The 20019-nt window shown below is 35.6% G+C and overlaps 1 protein-coding gene across 7 annotated transcripts in view; it reads left to right on the forward strand.

Moving 5' to 3' along the window:
* Window positions 1-521: 521 nt before the first annotated feature.
* The window catches only part of LOC106623322 (uncharacterized), a 112505-nt gene continuing 93007 nt past the window's right edge, over window positions 522-20019 (forward strand). For 2 of the 7 annotated variants that reach the window (XM_036378285.2, XM_070108976.1), the window contains exons 1-4: window positions 1047-1063; window positions 1171-1387; window positions 1440-1608; window positions 15065-15381. In XM_036378285.2, the coding sequence (XP_036234178.2) occupies window positions 1181-1387; window positions 1440-1608; window positions 15065-15381 (693 nt within the window). In that variant the 5' untranslated portion in view covers window positions 1047-1063; window positions 1171-1180. The other 5 variants (XM_036378286.2, XM_036378289.2, XM_070108975.1 and 2 more) reach the window with 5 other exon arrangements.

Raw genomic sequence — 20019 nt, forward strand, 5'->3', positions numbered from 1 at the left:
GTATACTGTGTTACTTAATTGGAACCATGCTATGGATGATCGTCCTTGAATGACGATCATCCCGGCCATTAGTACTGCGAGTTACGGTGTCATTATATAATTTGTCGCTGCTATGTAGCTTCTCACAGGCAAACAAGCATTTGATATTAAGTGCTAAGAGTTTGCTCGATACTGTTCCGAAACCAACCACCCATGTAAATTAATTTACCGAGTTTAATTTTTATTATAAAAAGTAAACTATAGAAACTCCGTTTCTAAAACATGTTTTTGATTTGATGAATTAATCATCAGTGAGTATAATACTTAACGGAATGCTCCAAGAAAATATATCTACAAGTATCTCCGGTTCTCAACATCAATTTCTGCAAAAACTCATCGGTTCAAGTTAAAATTCACCTCTCTAATAAAGCAAAGCGCAATCAAGAGAAAATTCACAGAAGCGTCGCGAACCTTAGCTGTGGTGACAATGAGAACTGAATAGAAGATGGCAAAATAAAGTTCGACACAACTCTGCAATAAGTGTTATAGAACAGTTGAGTGTTATTTGAACATATTGGAAAAGATGAATTCGAACACGAAAATATCTCTTATGTGAAGGTTTTGCTTTATATGCGTTGAGGGAGTGTTGATGTACGTGTTCAACGATGTGGGCGCTTCCCTTGAGACGAGTTTGATAGGTGTCCCTCTATAGCCAAGGTGCGATCAATGCGAATTTGTTGTTTACATTTGTATAATTTTCTGTGACTTACAATCTATTTGTATACAGTTATCTCTCAAAATACATTTTCATCGGCTTAAGTTTTTTAAAAATTTAATTTGTATTAAAAATAAAAAACAAAACGGCTGATTTTGACATTATGAGTTAAAACACTTTTGGAAATTTGTTGTTTTTGGGCTATCGACCCAACTTTATATAATTAATTTATTGTATTACTTATATGTACAAAACTTTTACTGTAACCTAACAAATGTCAGAAAAATTTAGAATTTATGGGGGCATGCGCAAGATATTGCTTAGTATGGAAACAAGCTACATAGGAAAAATCAATACTAGTGGAATACTGTATGTAAACATAATAATGTTTGTAATTGGTTCTTAAGCAATAGAAATGTTTTCAAATAGTGCCATAGATCATACAAATTTATTTATAAACAATAAACAATATTCAGATATTCTGAGATGGACTCAAGTCATCAGATCAGCGTCCCACTTCGCACAGGAGGCAAAAAAATACGAAAGCGGCGGGAACTTGACGCTCTTATTGCTCATTCCTTCGGGAAAAAAAGGTCCATTCGGCGAACTATGTTAAACATTAACTCACAGGAAAAATTACTATCTGCGTCCACCGATGATGCAGACGATTATACTTGCGTACATATGAACAGAGTAAGTTATAATCATAAAAAAAAGAAGTTTATAAAAATGTGTTGAGTTTTAGCCAAAAAATACTCATAGCATCTGCACAAACCGTTGTCACAATCGTAAATATTTGATTTGCAAACCTTTGCTAGTGCTCATTGCAATTGCAGTAATAATAGGACTACTTTACTGGATGCACTTGGATCTACGGCAGGAGATGTTTGTTTATAGGAAAAAAATTGAAGAAGGTATGAATAAGAATTCCGTCTTTCGAATATTTTTCTGATTGGTCATTCGGAAGTTCATAAAACTTATGTATACTCATAAACTTTATGTCGTAAATTATTTTGGGTGTATGAATGTATGACTTGAATATATATGAATATTAAGATAAAAGATTTTTTTATTGTTGTTATAAAATAAGTATAAATCATTAGTAATGTGATTTCTCATCCAAAATAGGAATAAAAGTATTCGACGTTTGAAATTGAGCATATATCTTAGTAAAAAGTACATACATGTATATTTTATTTGATAGCAGAATTACATTAAAATTTCATACAATTACAAACATATGTTATGTGGTGTGGTAAATCGTAATCAATGAAAGATTCAATTTCGAATTTTTTGACGATGCGTTGTGTTGTCTTTGGCCTTTAGTATTTATAAACGTATAGTTTGAATTCGGGCCCTAACTTAGAAATATAAAGAAATCACTTGTGATTATTGTCTCAACAAACAAAAAAGGTAGCGCTAAAATCGTGTGTAACCGAACATTTTATACTTTTGCAATTTGCAGGATGAAAGCCAGGGACTTCAAGTGTTTGCAAAACTTTAAAATAAAAGATGTTGCGAAAGAATTTAAGATTCATTGTTCGAGGAAATCTTCAATGGATTACAATCAAAAGTTTATCTTAATAACTTATATAATATGGTAGAGAGACTCACTTAATTTTATTGCTATATTTTGATTCTGTATAATTATATTAAAATAATCCTCAAATAAGATAACCTATATGACATATAATCTACCAAAGGGGCTAAATTTAATACATTGAGTTGATGTGTAAAACGTCAGCCAGAAGATCGGAATTGAATATTAGGGTATAAGGTTTGGACCAAGGTCTAGACTAGTTTCATTCATATTCTGCGCTAAGCCACATAATTAAAAAAAAAAAGTTTGCCCATTTAATTTCATCAAACTATCTCACATTTTTACCAACCTAAATGGTTTAAAGTCAGGTAGAAAAACGGAAATCACAGTATAGGGTATATTGGGTCATTGCTCAAGAACACATTTTCAAGCAATTTTATAAATAAATAACTCAACACTGACCGATATATTCGGCATAGGGTTTGTTAAAATAACGAAAATCATTATATGTAGTATATAGGTGTTTGGATAATTCATGAACCAATATAACTAAAACTTATAATATAGTACCTTTGCTAAGATATCTTACATATTGACCAATATATACGGTATAAAGTCAACAGGAAGTTTGAAAATCTTAGCTTAGCTATCTTAAAAGCAAAAGATGCTTCTGAGTTTCATTGAGGTACCTCACATACTTTAAAATTAAATAAAGCCTTTTGTAAATAAAGAAAACCAAAACCTTTTATAGAGTTTCAAATTCTACGCGGTTTATACAAAAAATGTTGAAATATACGCAAAACATGTACAGAGCAGCGTCTGTCAGGTCGGCAAGTTTTTTTATATATCCTGGTATTGAAAAACCAACACTCCCCGCGACTTTTTTGATAACGTTCGATATCATGGAGAATATAAAAGAGATTTGCAAGATCAAAACTATTCTATATTCAATTATATCTATTGAACCGGTTAAACACAAAACTATTGTGATAAACAACGTGTGTTAGATGCTCTAATAAGCATAAAAACATCGGCAACAAAAAGTTTCTAAATCTATAGCTGAAATATCAAAACATATTTCAGAAAATGTTGACTTGAAGTGACGAGATGTTATTTTCAAAATTAAAATACCTCATAATTTGCAACGATCAAAGCCGGTGAAATACTTTCAGATGTTGTCAAAACTTTATACTAAACAAGTAAGAAGTGACATTAAATTTTATGATGATAACTCACTTATTGCCCGATATATGTATGCATATGCTTCGAAGTCAAGCGGAACTTTGAAAATTCGTATATCAAGTATATGACGTTCATGGGAAGCATAGTACCCGATTTTACCTATTTTTAACACCAAGACAAATTATTTCCAGGAAAAGACCTTCACTAAGTTTCATAGTTATATATCACAGATTGCCCGATATTTTCGGTAGAATCAGCCGTAAGCATTCAGGTCCACACCACATTATTATAGTTCCATTCTGCATAGTTGGTCTTCGGCCACGCACGAATAATTAACCCTGGTCGATCAAAAATTTATCACTTTAGTTATGATTTAACGCAGTGCATTTTTTAATACGAAATAAGTGTGTAGAAACAAATTCGTATAGTGTTATCAGATATTAAAGTACAAAACATAAATGTAAAATTTATTATAAATCGAAAAAATGCTTTAAATTGTTTATTTTTTTAACTTTAAATGCAAAAATCTTAAAATCCGTTTGTCAGCAGCAGCTATACATAACTTTTCCAGACGCGCAGCATAAACCGGCTAATTTACCTTTGTATTTGAATGCAAAACAGTGGTGGCATTGTTTGTTCATATCATCGATTTTGTGAATGGTACGAATAGTTAATGTCCGACTCATATTCAAACGCAAGGCGAAAAACGATATTTTCACTTCTGAGCTGCACCGAAATGTGCACTCTTTATTAATATTCTTAAGACTTACTTGTTTCATAGATCTTACTGCTATTTATACTAACAAGTGTCTCAACTACTAGTTGATAGATTGTTTACATATAAAATATTGTTTGTTTAGATACATTTCGTTTCTTCTAAGGAAAGATTGCTTTAATGTATTTGGTTTAATGTTGTTTTGATACATTCTGTTCATTCGGAGATGAGGTTGTTTTGATATATTTTGTTTACTGAAACATAAGGTTGTTTTGATGTTTATTTGTTTAGGGTATTTTGGTGATATAATCTGATAACTAATACGTTCCTTAACTCGCGATACACTTGCAAACGATGTTCTGACTGTGTCGAAGACTTTGTGACGGTCCAGTTTTTGTCTCAATGCATTAACTTGAAGACGTTCGTTGCTTTGCTCTTGACTTTCATTAGCACGTGTGATTGCAGCCTGGTCTGTAAAATTCTCATTGACCGTCAACCGATCTTCTGCCGATCTATTTAACCATCCATCTGTCTACCAATATTTCGTCTTCGTCTACAAATACGTGGCATTGCTTTATATACGTAATTTATATGTGAATATAATACACTCATATAATACATCGAAATGTAATGCGACATCTGAAATATCGAAAGACACCGTACAAAAAAGGTTAGAATGTCAAAATAACGAAACACTTAATATAAAATACTCAAATTAAAATGTCGAAAAATAAACGAAATCACGTAACTTATATCTGAATATAATACGCGCAATATTTACGTAAAAGCATTAGATATAATATCAGCACACAGTGTACAAAAAAGTATAAACAAAAATTCATTCAAGTCGATCCAGCCGTTTAGTTGCAGTATAGATAAATTATCTCCATAGCGGCATTCGCCGCGCTGATTTGTGAATATAATTCATCCAGGGCGGCACCCAAACGCATACAAAAATATTCATTCATATCGGTCCAGCTGTTTAAGAGGAGGTTAGTGACATACACTCACGTACAACATCTGATGTGTTTAACGTGGGTACCTGCTGATGACAGCCTTACCCCGCGGCGCTCAAAAGCACAGCGGATCAAATCAATGAGTTGATCAGCGCCCTGAAAACGCCAATCATTTTTAATACCGATCGGTAGTGTGGAATGGACACACTAACCACTTTGGTAGGGTTCGATGCCTATTTAAAACCTTTGTCGTGTTTTGGGTCCGGCACCTCGTTGCAATTTAACTCCACATTAAACTGACAAAAAGTCAGTTCTTTCCGCCTTCAGCCCGCATTAGCAAGTTTGGAGCGAACTCCCAGGCCCCTGCTCCCAGGGGTACCAGAATTAAGTCTTCGGTCAGACAGCGTAGTCGAAGCTATTACCAGTTGTAATTCTCAGTTAAACGCCTTCGCCCCCTAAGCAATTCACGAGAAAGGGCCCTGACTGTTCGGCATTCCGACTAATGGAGATCATACCGTTAACATCTTAACGTCCGTCAGTCCAGCTAATCCCTATACATCCGAGATCCCTAATGGCCGAGTACATAGGGCACTCTGCGATCACGTGAGCCTAATCCTCACACCGCTCCCTACACAAATACCCCGACCTACCAGATAGGTGCCTTTGATGCAAAAATACAATCAGAGGCCCATGCCCCGTAAGCATAAAACGCAGACTCAACCAAAATCTGAAGTCTGGGTTACCCTCAACAAACCCAACGCCCTGGATGTACTCATAAGTCACCAGACTGTTAGGGCTATTGTCCCACTATTATCCCTATTATCTAGAAGCATCTCGCTCCTTAGATATCCCTCCCTTTCCCTGAATTCTTCATAGGAAATCTCCACGTGAACCTCCTGGACCACAACTCGAGGGCCCAACTTTCGGTTGACAGTCAAGTTCGACCCCACCTTCCCGAATTTTGCGTTAGTCGCCACTCTCTCCCTCTCCAAAATAGAGTGAGTGCGGATATCCGCTCCACCATCCTTAATAGGCCTAATCTCGTAGGTCCTCAAACCTAGTAAAGAACCCACCTCTTTCACTACTTTTTTAATGACTTTCTTAGAGGAAGTTTCAAGTTCTTTGCTCCTGACTACAAACGACCAGGTCTCTACAGGCTTCCGCGTCACCGGTGCAATCGCCTTAAGATGGCCATTCTCGGTAATAACCGTCATTAGTAGTGCTGCATCACCACCGCGCTCGAGACCTACTTCACCCACGCCCAACTTTGCGGGGTGAACAGCCGCTTCCTCAATGGTGTCACTAACTACCAAACGCGACCCCAAACGCGCCTTCCGCTGTGGCGGGGATATTTCCAGTGACCCCGCTGCCTCGCATCCCGACGTAGTATCCATCGTTACCGTCGATGGCCCGGACTCCTCATTCCGAGTAAAGGGCTTAACCCTTCTCCTCCGTGGTGGATGCCTTTCGGTAGGCTGATCCGCCGAGCGTACCTCTGAACAGATGCCAATCGTTCAAACAAGACCCCGAAATAGCTGCTCGCCACGTACGTGCGACTGAACGCACTGAAGAAGGTGTCACAAGCCAGACCCGCTCTGTAGCAGCGACGATCCAAGCAAGCCATTTTAGCGTTCTCACTAGGGTACAGCCCACAACTCCAGCCAAAGGTCTAAACAGAGTTCACTCTATTGGCCGCCGGACGGTTCAATGTCCCCGTAAAGGCCGCGAGTCAACCGATGTGGGGCTGGACCGAATCGATCCGTGGGTTAAATGCACACTACTACGACCGTTTGTCTGCGCACGATTCACTATCTCCAGCACTGGGGCAGCCGCGGGTACCTGTTGAGCAATCCTGTTCGGAACTTGCTGACAACTGGTCGCCAGATGCCCCAAATAAGCAGTGCAGTCAGCAAAAAATACCAACAACAAATACTAAACTGTGCAAGGAGTTCGCAAACAACAACAACATGAATGACAATGTTGCGCTAGTAGCATAAAAAAATAAATTAATCAATAAATAAAATACGCTCTTAACGCTTCTCAGCACCGACCACGCCAAAAAATTCAAACAATGAGCAGCTGGAAAAAAATTACCAAAGCATCAATATTCATATTATGCAAAAAAAAATAATCCTTATGACTACTCCTCATGGACTACATAACGTCATTCCATCTGGTATCGCCAAGGCCCAAAACTGGTCTATACGTGGCATATTAGCGTATCAGACTAATTTAACATAAATCATCCTTGTACTTACGTAACCGCAACATGTTGCAACGGATGTTATAGTTTTGTTCACCCAAAATTAATCGAGGTAGATATAGAGTTATCCATACATAAATCACTAGAATGACAAGACTAGTTGAATTCCAAGTGACTGTCTATCTGTCTTTTTGTGTAAGCGCTAACTTCAGTAAAAATTGGTAATCCAATTAACCCAGCTGCGATGTACTACATATAATGACTTTCATTATACAGCAGACTTTATGTCGCATATAGCGGTCAGTGTGTGTGCTATCTTCATAAAATGTTCCCGAATATACTTAAGTAATGCCCGAATATAATGTCATAAATTAACGCAATTAGGCGGGATCTTCTCCTAGGCCAAATACATCCAATATAAATATAGGTAAAGTAAAAAGTTCGTTCGGTTATGCACCATTTTGTTCGTAAACTTGATGCCAACTTCATTATACCCCTCTCGTAGAAGGCTGCGTCTCTATTGCCAAAAAACTCGGAGAGCTTATTTTCACAGGCCTCTCTTGAGGCCAACTTCTCACCATTAAGCGCATTTGCCATGGACAGGAAAAGATGGTAATCACTTGGTGCCAGCTCCGGACTATAAGGTGGGTGCGTTAGGACCTCCCATCCGAGCTCCCGGAGCTCCTGGCGCGTCACCAAAGACGTGTGTGACCTGGCGTTGTCCTGATGAAACACAATTCGGCCTCTGTTGATCAAAGATAGCCTCTTCTGGATGAGTGCTGCCTTCAAGCCAAACATACAGCCAACCCTTCCTGGCCGTCAATCCGGTCTTGGCCACCGTCTGGGCCGCTTCTCCGAGCTTTGACCACGACCGTTTGCGCTCGATGTTGTCGTAAGTGACTCATTTTTCATCGCCAGTCACAATCCGCTTCAGAACTTCAAACGGGTCGATTTTATTGCGATTCAGCAGCGATTCACAGATGGAAATTCGGCCCATCATGTTTTTTTGCGTTAGTTCGTGTGGCACCCAAACATCGAGCTTCTTTTTGAATCCAAGGTTATGCAAATAGTTCCAAACGGTTTTCTGGCTTATCTTTACTTCCTCAGCAATTAAATAAGTGCTCACGTGATGGTCTGTTTCCACTATTTCCATGATTTTATCGCAATTTTCGACGACAGGCCTCCCGACGCGTGGTGTATCTTTGACATCGAAATTACCGGAACGGAAGCTAGCAAACTTTTGTTCTACATGTTCCTTTACAGTATCGGGCCCATAAACTAAATTAATTTTTTCAGCCGCTTCGGCTGCTTTTTCGCCTTGATCGAAGAAAAATTGTAAAATATAGCGAATTTTCTCTTTGCTGGTGTCCATCTTCGACGAGTGCTCACAACGTACAGAGTCAATCAATCGAAAAACTGTCAAATACAAACTTTTAGCACGAATAAACGCTTTTTCAGCACCGTATAGTATATGACATGATGCGGCACGTAACACTAGTACTATGGACAATAATATTATCGACTTTTTAGCTGCCCTTAAGCCATTTATGTTGGTCAATGTGAATATAAATGAAATCGATCTTGAGCTTGGTCTAAGCTATTAAAATATCCGATTTTGACTAAATGTATATCGAAGTATACACGGTATACAACGGGTGATCCAAGTGGAGGTACTTTTTAATAGCCTTTTTTTGACAGATCACGCTTCACTCAACTTATGGCCAACATAATCGGGCTACTATTCGTAACACCATCACCCATCTTGAGACCCAGCATTCATTATTGAATATTATTCGACCGAACAGAGAACGTCCAGCACGCAGTGAAGAAAATTTAGTTGCCGTAGCTGAGAGTGTACTCTTGAAAAGTTCTAAGAAGTTCCGACGTTTTCGAGCCAAATTTTGTTTAGCGATGAGGCCCATTTCTGGCTCAATGGATATGTAAACAAGCAAAATTGCCGCATTTAGAACGAAGGGCAACCTGAAAAGATTCAAGAGCTACCATTTCATCCAGAAAAAAACAACGGTTTGGTGTGGTTTGTGGGCCGGAGAAATCATCGGTTCATATTTTTTCAAAAATGATACAGGTGAAAACGTAACCGTCAATAGCGACCGTTATCGCCCCATGATAACCCATTATTTGATACCTGAAATTGAAGTTCGTTGTCTCGGCGACATTTGGATTCAACAAGACGGCGCCACTTCTTACACATCGCATCAATCAATTAACTTCTTGAGAGAACACTTCGGTGAGCAGATAATTTTGGGCCGTTTTGGGTCGGCCACCAAGATCATGTGATACCATACCGTTTGACTTTTTCCTGTGGGGATATGTAAAATCTAAAGAAAATGCGGACAATCCCGCTTCGATTCAGGCCTTGAAGCAAAACATCACGCGTGTAATTCGCCAGTTACCAGTCGAAATGCTCGAACGAAAATTGTACTCAAGGGATGGACCAAGGGATGGGATGGAAATACAATTTTGTAAATTTGTTGTCTGTCTGTTTGCTTCGGCTAATCTTTGAAACTGCTGGACCGACTGATCTAAAACTAATTGATGCCGTTATCAAAAGCTTATAAAGTGCGATAACTAAACTCCAAATTAGGACAAAACACTGTAATTTAGTACATGGAATCGTAGTATTAGGAGGTATTGGTAGATTGAGTCGACCAAACTTGCTAAGGTGGAATTATTTTTGATACACTCTTATAATGTGTGAAAAATATTAAAATCGGAAGATAACCAGGTCCGCTCGCCATATATTGGTTCTGTTGAAAGCTGCTAAGAATGTGATAACTCGTTAAATAAATACCTCCGAAGCATAAAATTTACAGATAAGATATCGTTTAAGGTTTTCAAAGGAAGCGTTGTAAAAATTGGATAATGGCCTTGCTATCGCCCTTCTTTGGTTGAAATCCTAAGAACTACTTAAACAATTTCAACAAAATTAGGTATGAAACATTATATTTTTATCCTTATGTTAAAGTGTAAAAATGGGAGAAAATTATCGAAAACGGGCTACAACCACATCTCCTTTCAATATATCACAATTTTAAATTCCATATTATTATTTCATTTGACAGTATACTAGAAAAAAATTCCTTCTGAGTTTAATTAAGATACCTTCACATCTTGACCAATATATGAAGTGTAAAGTCAACCGGGTCTTTGAGAATCCTTATATTAGTTATAATCAATTCTGCACACAACCGCTTCTTCTTGACGTGCCCCAATGACGCCTACATCGCATATTATGTTGCAGCTTAGCCCAGCGGGGCAGCGACCACACAACTTTTTCATTCATAATTTAAAAAATTATGTAAAGGTATTGAATCACTATTATAAAGAGCTTTTACAGAGGCGGCATTCTAATTATTTTGTTTTTTTTATAATAAAAGCACGCTTATTGTGACATGCATATGTTCTGTAAACATACATTACATTACGTAGTACATTCTTTTGTTCTATAATCAATAGTATTCACAGTGCATGCTATGTAAGGAATTTTTTAAGTAATTTTTTACACCTTGGGTAACATATTTGGCATTTTTGTAAGGATCCTAACTTTTTTGAAAATATAATACAGTCTATGTTCACCGGAGACAGTGCAGCTTCCCTACGGTGAAATATTTTTTCAAATAGTTCGGAGCCTATTCAATCCATACTACCAATCAATTTTGTCCTCTATATTATATTAGTTAATAACTAAGATAAAACGATGGAATATAACGATTTCGACATAAAACATTGCATACAAAGTGTATCTAAGCAGTGCGATTTCATGACAAAAAATAGTTGAAATTGGATCATAACTTTTCAAGTCCCAGATACCGAATATGCGGATCCAGTACTTATTGCTGACATTTTACCTAAAATATCGGTAAATCTGTGAGGATCCTTGATAAAAGTCAGATAGCATTTTTTTGGGAATCATATATCGGATGCTAAGAATGGAAAACATCGGTCAATACTTTCTCTAGCTTTTATATACCTAATAGAAAGATTTTTGAATGTCTGGTTGGCTTTATACTGAACCATATAAATCGGCCGATATGTAAGATATCTAGATAAAAATGTGTGCTTGACATTTTAATAAAATAGAGAGATTAGTAGTTTTTTAAAAATAATGTGGTTTAGGGAATCGAATTGGTATATACCTTACCAAAACCTCATATCCTCATATATTAAACTTAAAGGGACTAAGATTTTATATTACATACTTATATTTTATTTAAGTTAATTCGGATGCTCGAAGCAAAATGTAGTAATGAAACGTGAGCCTACGACTTATAATATTAATTAATAATAATATACATACAATCGCCAAATAGTCTGCGTACACGCTTATATCTTTTTTTTGTTCGTTAAAAAATAACTTTATATAAAATGCAAACTTTATATTATAGCATTTATTATTTATTTATATATCATTTAAACCAATCAAGATTTGACACCATAGTTTTATAGACAAATTTACAAAAAATAGTAATTTTGCAGCGCAGCACAAATGGGTAAAGTTGTAGGTTTACTTGAGTTCGTAAAAGTAGCAAAAGATTCAATTTGTTAACAAATTTAGAATATCGATTCTCGCCTAAAAGAAAAGAAATAAGCCCCTCTGAAAGGGAAATAATGGATAAACTTTTCGAAGAAGGAAAAATATTCCCTGAAATCGGTCGAATTGTTGGAAGAACACAGTCTTTCATACAAATAGTAATAACAAATTACAAACATACTAGCGTTTTTGTATCTCGGCGTGTCCAGGGCGGCCAAAAGTACTAGCACAGCGTGAAACTCGTAACGTTTTGCAATGTAAGGTAATACTATGTTCGCACCTAATTGAAATCTTCTTGAAAACACAATTTGTGGATTGTGGAACCAAAGTCGTTCTGACCAACATTGTGCGTTTCCAATGAGTTTTCATTGACAGTTCACACATCTATTTGTTTACATTTGTTATGTACCCTACAGGAACAGGGACGGTCATCTGATGGGTAATATGACAGTCATAGCTGAAAAAATTTTGTCAGCGCGCAGAACTAAGTTTTTTTCATTTTCTTAAGAGCCTTGTTTTCTTTTTGTTTGTTTGTTTTGTTTTTCTTAAATTGTCCAATAATATCGATTAAACTAGAGCAGGCACCGATTATAATGAGTGGAATGTAAGTTTTCAAGGGGTTTTTAGCGAAAACAGTGTTTTCGTTTGACAGATTTTGTATGGATGAAAACACAAGTTTTCGCGTGAAAACTTCTTTTGTCTATGAAAACACGAACTTTGTGTCGGTGCGAACATAGTACAAGTGCATAATGTTGTCGCGGAAGAGCACATAAATAAGTCCGGGGAGTTTTGGCAGAAAGTTATTTTTCCCATGAGAACATGTTTTGCTTCTTTGGAATCAAGGGGCGTAAGATTTAATGGCGGAAAACGGGCGCGGCACTTGATAAGGAAATCTTAATACATACAGTGCAGAACGGTGATGAAGAAGCAATGATATGGGGGTACATAGCTAGTAACTGTGTGGGCCAAATGGAATTTATAGAGTCCACCATGGTTAAATGTACATACCTTAATATCATAAAAATAAATTTGAAGCAAAGAGCGGTAGAATTTAGTGTTGGAAGTGACTCCTATTTTCTAGAGGATAACGACCCGAAGCACAGCTTTAGTTACTCTACAACGTTGCCAAGCAGCTTCAAACACCATCAGAATCATCAGATTTTAATCCTAAATAGCGCTTATATATGTAAAATCCGTCAATGCACAATTACCTCAAAGGATATGCCCAAGGATGTGCTGCACGAAGAATGGGCTCACATTTCTTCGACAGAAACCTCTTAGTTTGTATATTCCACGCCAAAGCCCTTAGCGGAAGTTATAAAACGTTGGGGATATCTGACGTTCTATTAAATTTTAAGAAGAATTCGTAGGAAGAATAACTTTCTTTGTCTTATGCGACTATAGGCATTTTCTAATGGATATTCTATTCGTCCGTATGTTTTATTTTGTATATATGTTACTGTCGGCTATTTATTTTCTTTTATTTTCATAAAACTACATATTTAATAACTACTAATGGTTGTTTGCATCACTTAAAACTAATCGAGATAGATATGGGGTTATATATTTATAATTGATCAGGATAACGAGACGAGCTGTAATCCGGGTGACTGTATGTTTGTCCGTCCGTTCCTTAGTATCAAAGAGTAGGAGTTCGTAAATAGATGTTCTGGGACCACTGATTTACTAACACTATTATTGTATACACGATATTGAGGTGAGAGCACCTTAATGAAACCGGACCACTGCCACGTCTATTATTGACCTGCCTTGCCCTCTAAGAGGTATAATGCACATATTTCCTAAACCACTTAAGATGCAATAACAAAATTCGTCCTCGGAGGGATTCGGAATATAAGCTCACCCCCTCCCCATATAACGGTTCTGTTAATAACGTATTAAAGCGGGATAAATCAATAAATAAATACAACAGAGACATTAAATTTTACATCCGAGATGGTACGAGACGGCTTTGTAGGAGCCGGGGTCAAAATACTTCCCATATAACACAATTTTGAATTCCATCTTTTTCATTCACTCTCCAGCATGCAATTCAAGCAACAATAAATGTATCGGGATAAAACTTTGCGTGAATAATGTATTTAAAGTATGCCATCTTGTGATCAAAAATTGTCCAAATCGAACTACAACTGTTCAAGCCCTCAGATACCGAATATGTGGACCCCAGTTCCTACAGCGAACATTTTATCGAAAATATCGGTCAATCAGTGACCGAAAGTGAAATATGTTATTGAAATTCCGAACTAATCCTCTCTTGAAAACAGTATGCCTGTATGTCAAAAATGGGTTGAATCGAATGAAAGCCAATATGTGAGTTATCTTAGTGAAAAGCCAACGACTTCCATATACTACAAATAATGATTTTCGTTTTTCTAACCAGCCTTATGACGAATATGTCGTTCAGTATCTGAGTTATATATTCCTATAATTGCTTAAAAATATGTTCTCAAGGATACCTGAGCAATATCCAAATCAATGCAAGCCCGCCCCTTTCTCTGCCCATATATAACATATGTAAATGTTTCTTTAAACCATTCATGTTGGTCAAAATGTTTAATATTTTAATGAAATTAAATGGACAAGTTTCCTTGAAAATTATGTGGTTTATCACTGAATATGAATGAAATTGGTCTGTACCTTGGGCTAAACCTCAAAGCCCTAATATAAAGAGTTTCGATCTTATGGTTGACGTTTTCTACATCAACCATATATTAAATTTAATCTCTTCGACTGAGCTTACAAGTATATCATATATTTCTCATTAAGGATGATTTTAATATAATTTTCGTTGACACGATTAAAATATATTAATAAAACTTAATGAGTACATGACCTTCAATATAAGTTGATAAGATACCTAATTTGATTGTTATGCATTCACGATTTCGATAGATACCTACTTTGATTATTATCCATTCACGATTTCGTCAAATAATGAATGTTGCATTCTTTCGCATCATTTTTTAATATAAAGATTTGCCAACACCTATAAGTATTTCGCCGACCTTGCTCCTTGCAAATTGCAAGAGTATAAACTGTTCGGTTACACCCGAACTAAGCCCTTCCTTACTTGTTTAATCATGCGTACGATTGAATAAATCGAGGGTTAGTTTACTATGATGAATTTTTCTCCACTATAGCATACATTTTTTTATGCGTTGTTATTTCGTTGATGTAATTAATTTGTATTTTATTTTACAGTTGTCGTAATGAACAAAGATTTACCCGATATTCTTCAGAAATGGCATGAAGTATTCACTTTACTGAGTAAAAATCAAACTACAATCAATATCCGGTTGAATGAAATAGAACGTACAACAGAAAAACTACGATTGAATTTGACCAAATATAAAAGTAATCTAGAAGGTCAACAAAATTTTGCTAAAGAAGAAAAAATTATAGCCGCATTTGGAGCAAAAATCGAAGCAGCAATAACTGATATGGAAAGTTTTAAGGATTATTATTCTGGAGTAATTAATAAGCAAATAGAGATGCAAACGGTCTTAAATGACCTTAGTGTAAGTACAATCGGAACAAGTGCTTTAGTATTAATTAATAATTGTCTTGTATGAATATTTTTAATAATTTTAACAAAGTATATTTATTTCGATCCCACGAATAATAGAATACCAAGTGTACTGGTATTGAACATTAAAAAGCCTCAAGAACAATACAGACACAAAAATACATTCTCCGTTCTACTGCTCCAATACAGTTTTAGAAGACTGTACTTGAATTGAACCTACAATTCATAGGGTAATTTAGTGATAAAATATTCTTTTCAACTAAAAGCGTAAGTAAAGAAAGCGCTTTACTAAACTTCATTATTATACCCAGGGTTGCAAAATAATGCATTATAAAAAAAGAATTGAGATAACATTTGAATTAGTCAACTGAAATGGTAGCTCTTGAATCTCTTCAGATTGCGTCCCAAATGCGGCAATTGCTTATTCACATATCCATTGGCCAAAAATGGGCGACATCACTGAACAAAATTTGGCTCGAAAACGAGGGATCTCCTTGGAACTTTTCAAGAGCCCATAGAGCGAAGCGATGTCGCTTGGGAGGGCCGAGCGGTTTCAGTTCTTGTACAAACTGTATTTTGTACGCTTTCAATTTAAGATCTCGACGTTAAAAGCGCCAAGTCATTCCATATGTCAGTCCGAGTAGCTGGGAACGGCATCGAATCACTGTACACTGTTCGTGTACACTCTCAGCTACGGCAACTAAATTTTTTTCACTGAATAATATGTAATAATGAATGCTAAGTCTCATGATAGGTGATGGTGTTGCGAATAGTACGCTTAGTAGGCCGATTATGTTGACCCTAAGTTGAGCGAAGCGCTCTTTACAGAACATGAATGTTTCGTAATAAAGTGGAACAATTTGTAAACATTTTTCAAGCGTAAGTCTTTCTACGATGAAATGGCAAACAATACTAAACAAAAATAACATGACAGCTTGATACGACTCACGCGCGATCTGTCACAAAAAGGATATTGAAAAAAGTACCTTGTCTTTGAACACTTGTTATAAATATATGTGTTTAGAATTTTATTGTAAAAATCGTACTAATTAAATTGCAAAAATTAAATAAATTGTGTAACTAAATAAACGCGCATTTTCAGTTGCTTTATTAACTGTGCAAGCCGTGAGTGTTGACAAAGTTTGGTGTGATCCCTAATACATTGGGTTCAAACATTAACAAAAATAAGAAAAAGATTTTATTTCATATCATCATATGCATACCGGATTTAAAAATAAAAAAGAAAAATAATAATCTCAAGCATATAATTAAGAATTAAAAAAAGAATTTGTTTTAGAATTAACATATTTTCGCGTTCATTCAAATCAAAAAATATATATTTCAATTTTTAATCCCAACCATCTTGGATTAAAAAATATAAATTAAAAAATGAGAACCTAAAGTTAAATCCCTACACCGGAATTAAATTTTTAATCTAAATTATTTTAAAAATTCGCTCCCCTTATTATACATAAATCGATGTAATGCCTTAAAATAAATATAATTTTGAAGTATAGTTGAATAAATATTTACATAAGTTTCTCTTATAAATTTATGACTATTACATATTGTAAGACACAACTACGCTTAGCCATTTCCGAAAACCAGGTTCCGCTGAAAATTAATAAACTACTAACCACGAAATATGTCGAATAAAGTCCGCTTATCTTATCTCTTGTTTAGTCTACGGAAATCCAAATAAAAGCTTTACTAATGTACTCCAGAATATTATTGAGCTGAGCTTTCATCGTAAATTTTTATACTCTCGCAACCTGTTGCTACAGAGTATAATAGTTTTGTTCACCTAACGGTTGTTTGTATCACCTAAAACTAATCGAGTTAGATATAGGGTTATATATATATAAATGATCAGGATGAAGAGACGAGTTGAAATCCGGGTGACTGTCTGTCCGTCCATCCGTCTGTCCGTCCGTCTGTCCGTCTGTCCGTCCGTCCGTGCAAGCTCTAACTTGAGTAAAAATTGAGATATCTTTATGAAACTTGGTAGACATGTTTCATGGTACCGTGAGACGGTTGGTATTGCAGATGGGCGTAATCGGACCACTGCCACGCCCACAAAACGCCATTAATCAAAAACAAATAACTTGCCATAACTAAGCTCCGCAATAAGATACAAGACTGTTATTTGGTACACAGGATCACATTAGGGAGGGGCATCTGCAGTTAAAATTTTTTTTAAAAAAGTGGGCGTGGTCCCGCCTCTAATAGGTTTAATGTGCATATCTCCTAAACCGCTAATGCTATAATAACAAAATTCACTGGAAGCAAATATTTTTAGCACTTCTATTGACGGTGTGAAAATAGTTGAAATCGGGTGGCAACTCCGCCCACTCCCCATATAACGGTACTGTTAAAAACTACTAAAAGCGCGATAAATCAAGCACTAAACACGCCAGAGTCATTAAATTTTATCTCTGAGATGGTATGAGATGACTTTATAGGAACCGCGTTCAAAATTAGACAGTGGACGTGGCACAGCCCACTTTTAGGTGAAAACCCATATCTTGAGATCTGCTTAACCGATTTCAACCAAATTCGGTGCATAACGTTCTTTTCATGTTTCTATGTCACAGTGCAAAAATCGGCGAAATCGGACTACAACCACGCTTACTTTCCATATAACACCATTTTAAATTCCATCTGATTATTTCACTTTCCACTATGCAAATCAGGCAACAATGACTGTATCGGGATAAAACTTTGCGTGAATAATGCGATTAAAGTATGCCACCTTGTGGCCAAAAATTGTCTAAATCGAACCAAAACTGTTTAAGCCCCTAAGTACTAAATATGTGGACCCCAGTGCCTATAGTTGACCTTCTACCGAAAATATCAGCCAATCCACAAAGAAATCTCAAACGAGTATACTATTTGACTTTGCGATAGTATAAAATGTTCGGTTACATCCGAACTTAGCCCTTCCTTACTTGTTATTTTAAAATTTTCTTAAAATAAGTTTAGAAACTTTGGCCTTTTCTCATGTTTAGAGATGAAACATTATTCAATAAGAATATAAGTAATTATCTTCGAAATTTGATGCAGTTTTAGCATTTTCCAGTATATTGGTTTATTACCTTCTTTAGAGTTAAACAAATACTTTTGAACTAGTATTCCCGTTATTGTCAGTTTGGTTCATAGTTTACTTCACACCGTTCGTCGTAAATTCAAAATAGACGCTCATAGGCGTTTTAATTTTTGTACTGTTTTTTACAATGCTAGATATATTTTTATATTAATAGAAATAAATGAAAATACTTTTTTTTTATCGGGAGTATGAATAGAATAGAATAAAACTCGGAAAAATCATTCACGATTTATTATCAACTAAACACTTTATATATAAGTTTTTATATATAATATTATAATAAAATTATGCCAAGGGTCCCCAACAGACATTCGAGTGTATTTAAGAATATTTTCAATCACGTTCATAAAAATCGCTTTTAATAATAGAACCAATACAGATTTGCTTAACTATCAGAATTGCAATCCAATTCAATAATGTAACAGAATCATATTGGCTTTTCGACTTTTCGAATATTTATATATAAATGTACAGATTGGAGAAATCTCTAGTTTTAATGATACAGGCAATTTCGTAATATCGTTACTCGGCTTACTTGAATTAATTTTAAAATATTACTAAATTTCATAAATAAACCGCTATGTCTACATTAAGAAGAACTTGTTTAAATGATCCAAATAGTTTTGATGCGTTTGATTCTATAAAAAAGGTCTATTTGTTATGGAAAAAATTAGTAAATAGAACATAACAGACTGATATGCGTCGATCTTAGGATGTTAAATTTTTTTTGGGTCAACAAGAAGGATATATCAAATACCCCGATTTCATATGCTTACGAGATAGCCGAGCCAAGGGAGGACACTGGACTTAATAAGTTTGGCTTTTGAGGAGCAGTTAGTACCGGGTATATTACCCCCTCTTCATTTTAAGTTAGGTCTGACAAAACAGCTTGAAAAACCTGTAAGCAAGGATTGGGAATGTTTTAAATATATCAGTAAAATATTTCCGAAATAGAGCACAGAAAAAATTAAAGCTGGTATTTTGACGGTCCTTAAGCGAAGAACAAGGAGAACGCCTTTCTCAGGATTTTCGCACTATAGAAGATCTATACCATCGTCGTTGATATGATGCTAGAGCATTCTGAGCCACACTGATGTTTCTACTCATCCAAGAAAATCACAGAAAAAAAAGTTTTTTTTTAATCTTCAGTAAGAGCAATATATTCTTTAATTCAAAAATTGTAGTATTTTTGGGTAAAAATGTAATATGTTCATATTTCGAAAACTAGAGCTGCTAGAAAAAAACTGACTTCAGATTATGAATAAGTGTGGCAAAATCATATAAAATCGGCTAAGAAACTTCTTAAAACAAAACTACTGTTTCCCAGTGCCATAGGTCGTAGACATACTTAGTTTCATTACTATATTTTGCTTAGTGTCGGAAGTATTTATATTATTTTACTGAAATGAGGAATATATGATAAAACCAATAAGGAAGGGCTAAGTTCGGATGTAACCGAACATTTTATACTCTTGCAAAGTTAAGTGGTATATTCGTTTGATACTTCTTTATATATTTTAATAA

The sequence above is a fragment of the Bactrocera oleae genome, chromosome 4 (assembly GCF_042242935.1).
Source record: "Bactrocera oleae isolate idBacOlea1 chromosome 4, idBacOlea1, whole genome shotgun sequence".
Classification (NCBI taxonomy): domain Eukaryota; kingdom Metazoa; phylum Arthropoda; class Insecta; order Diptera; family Tephritidae; genus Bactrocera; species Bactrocera oleae.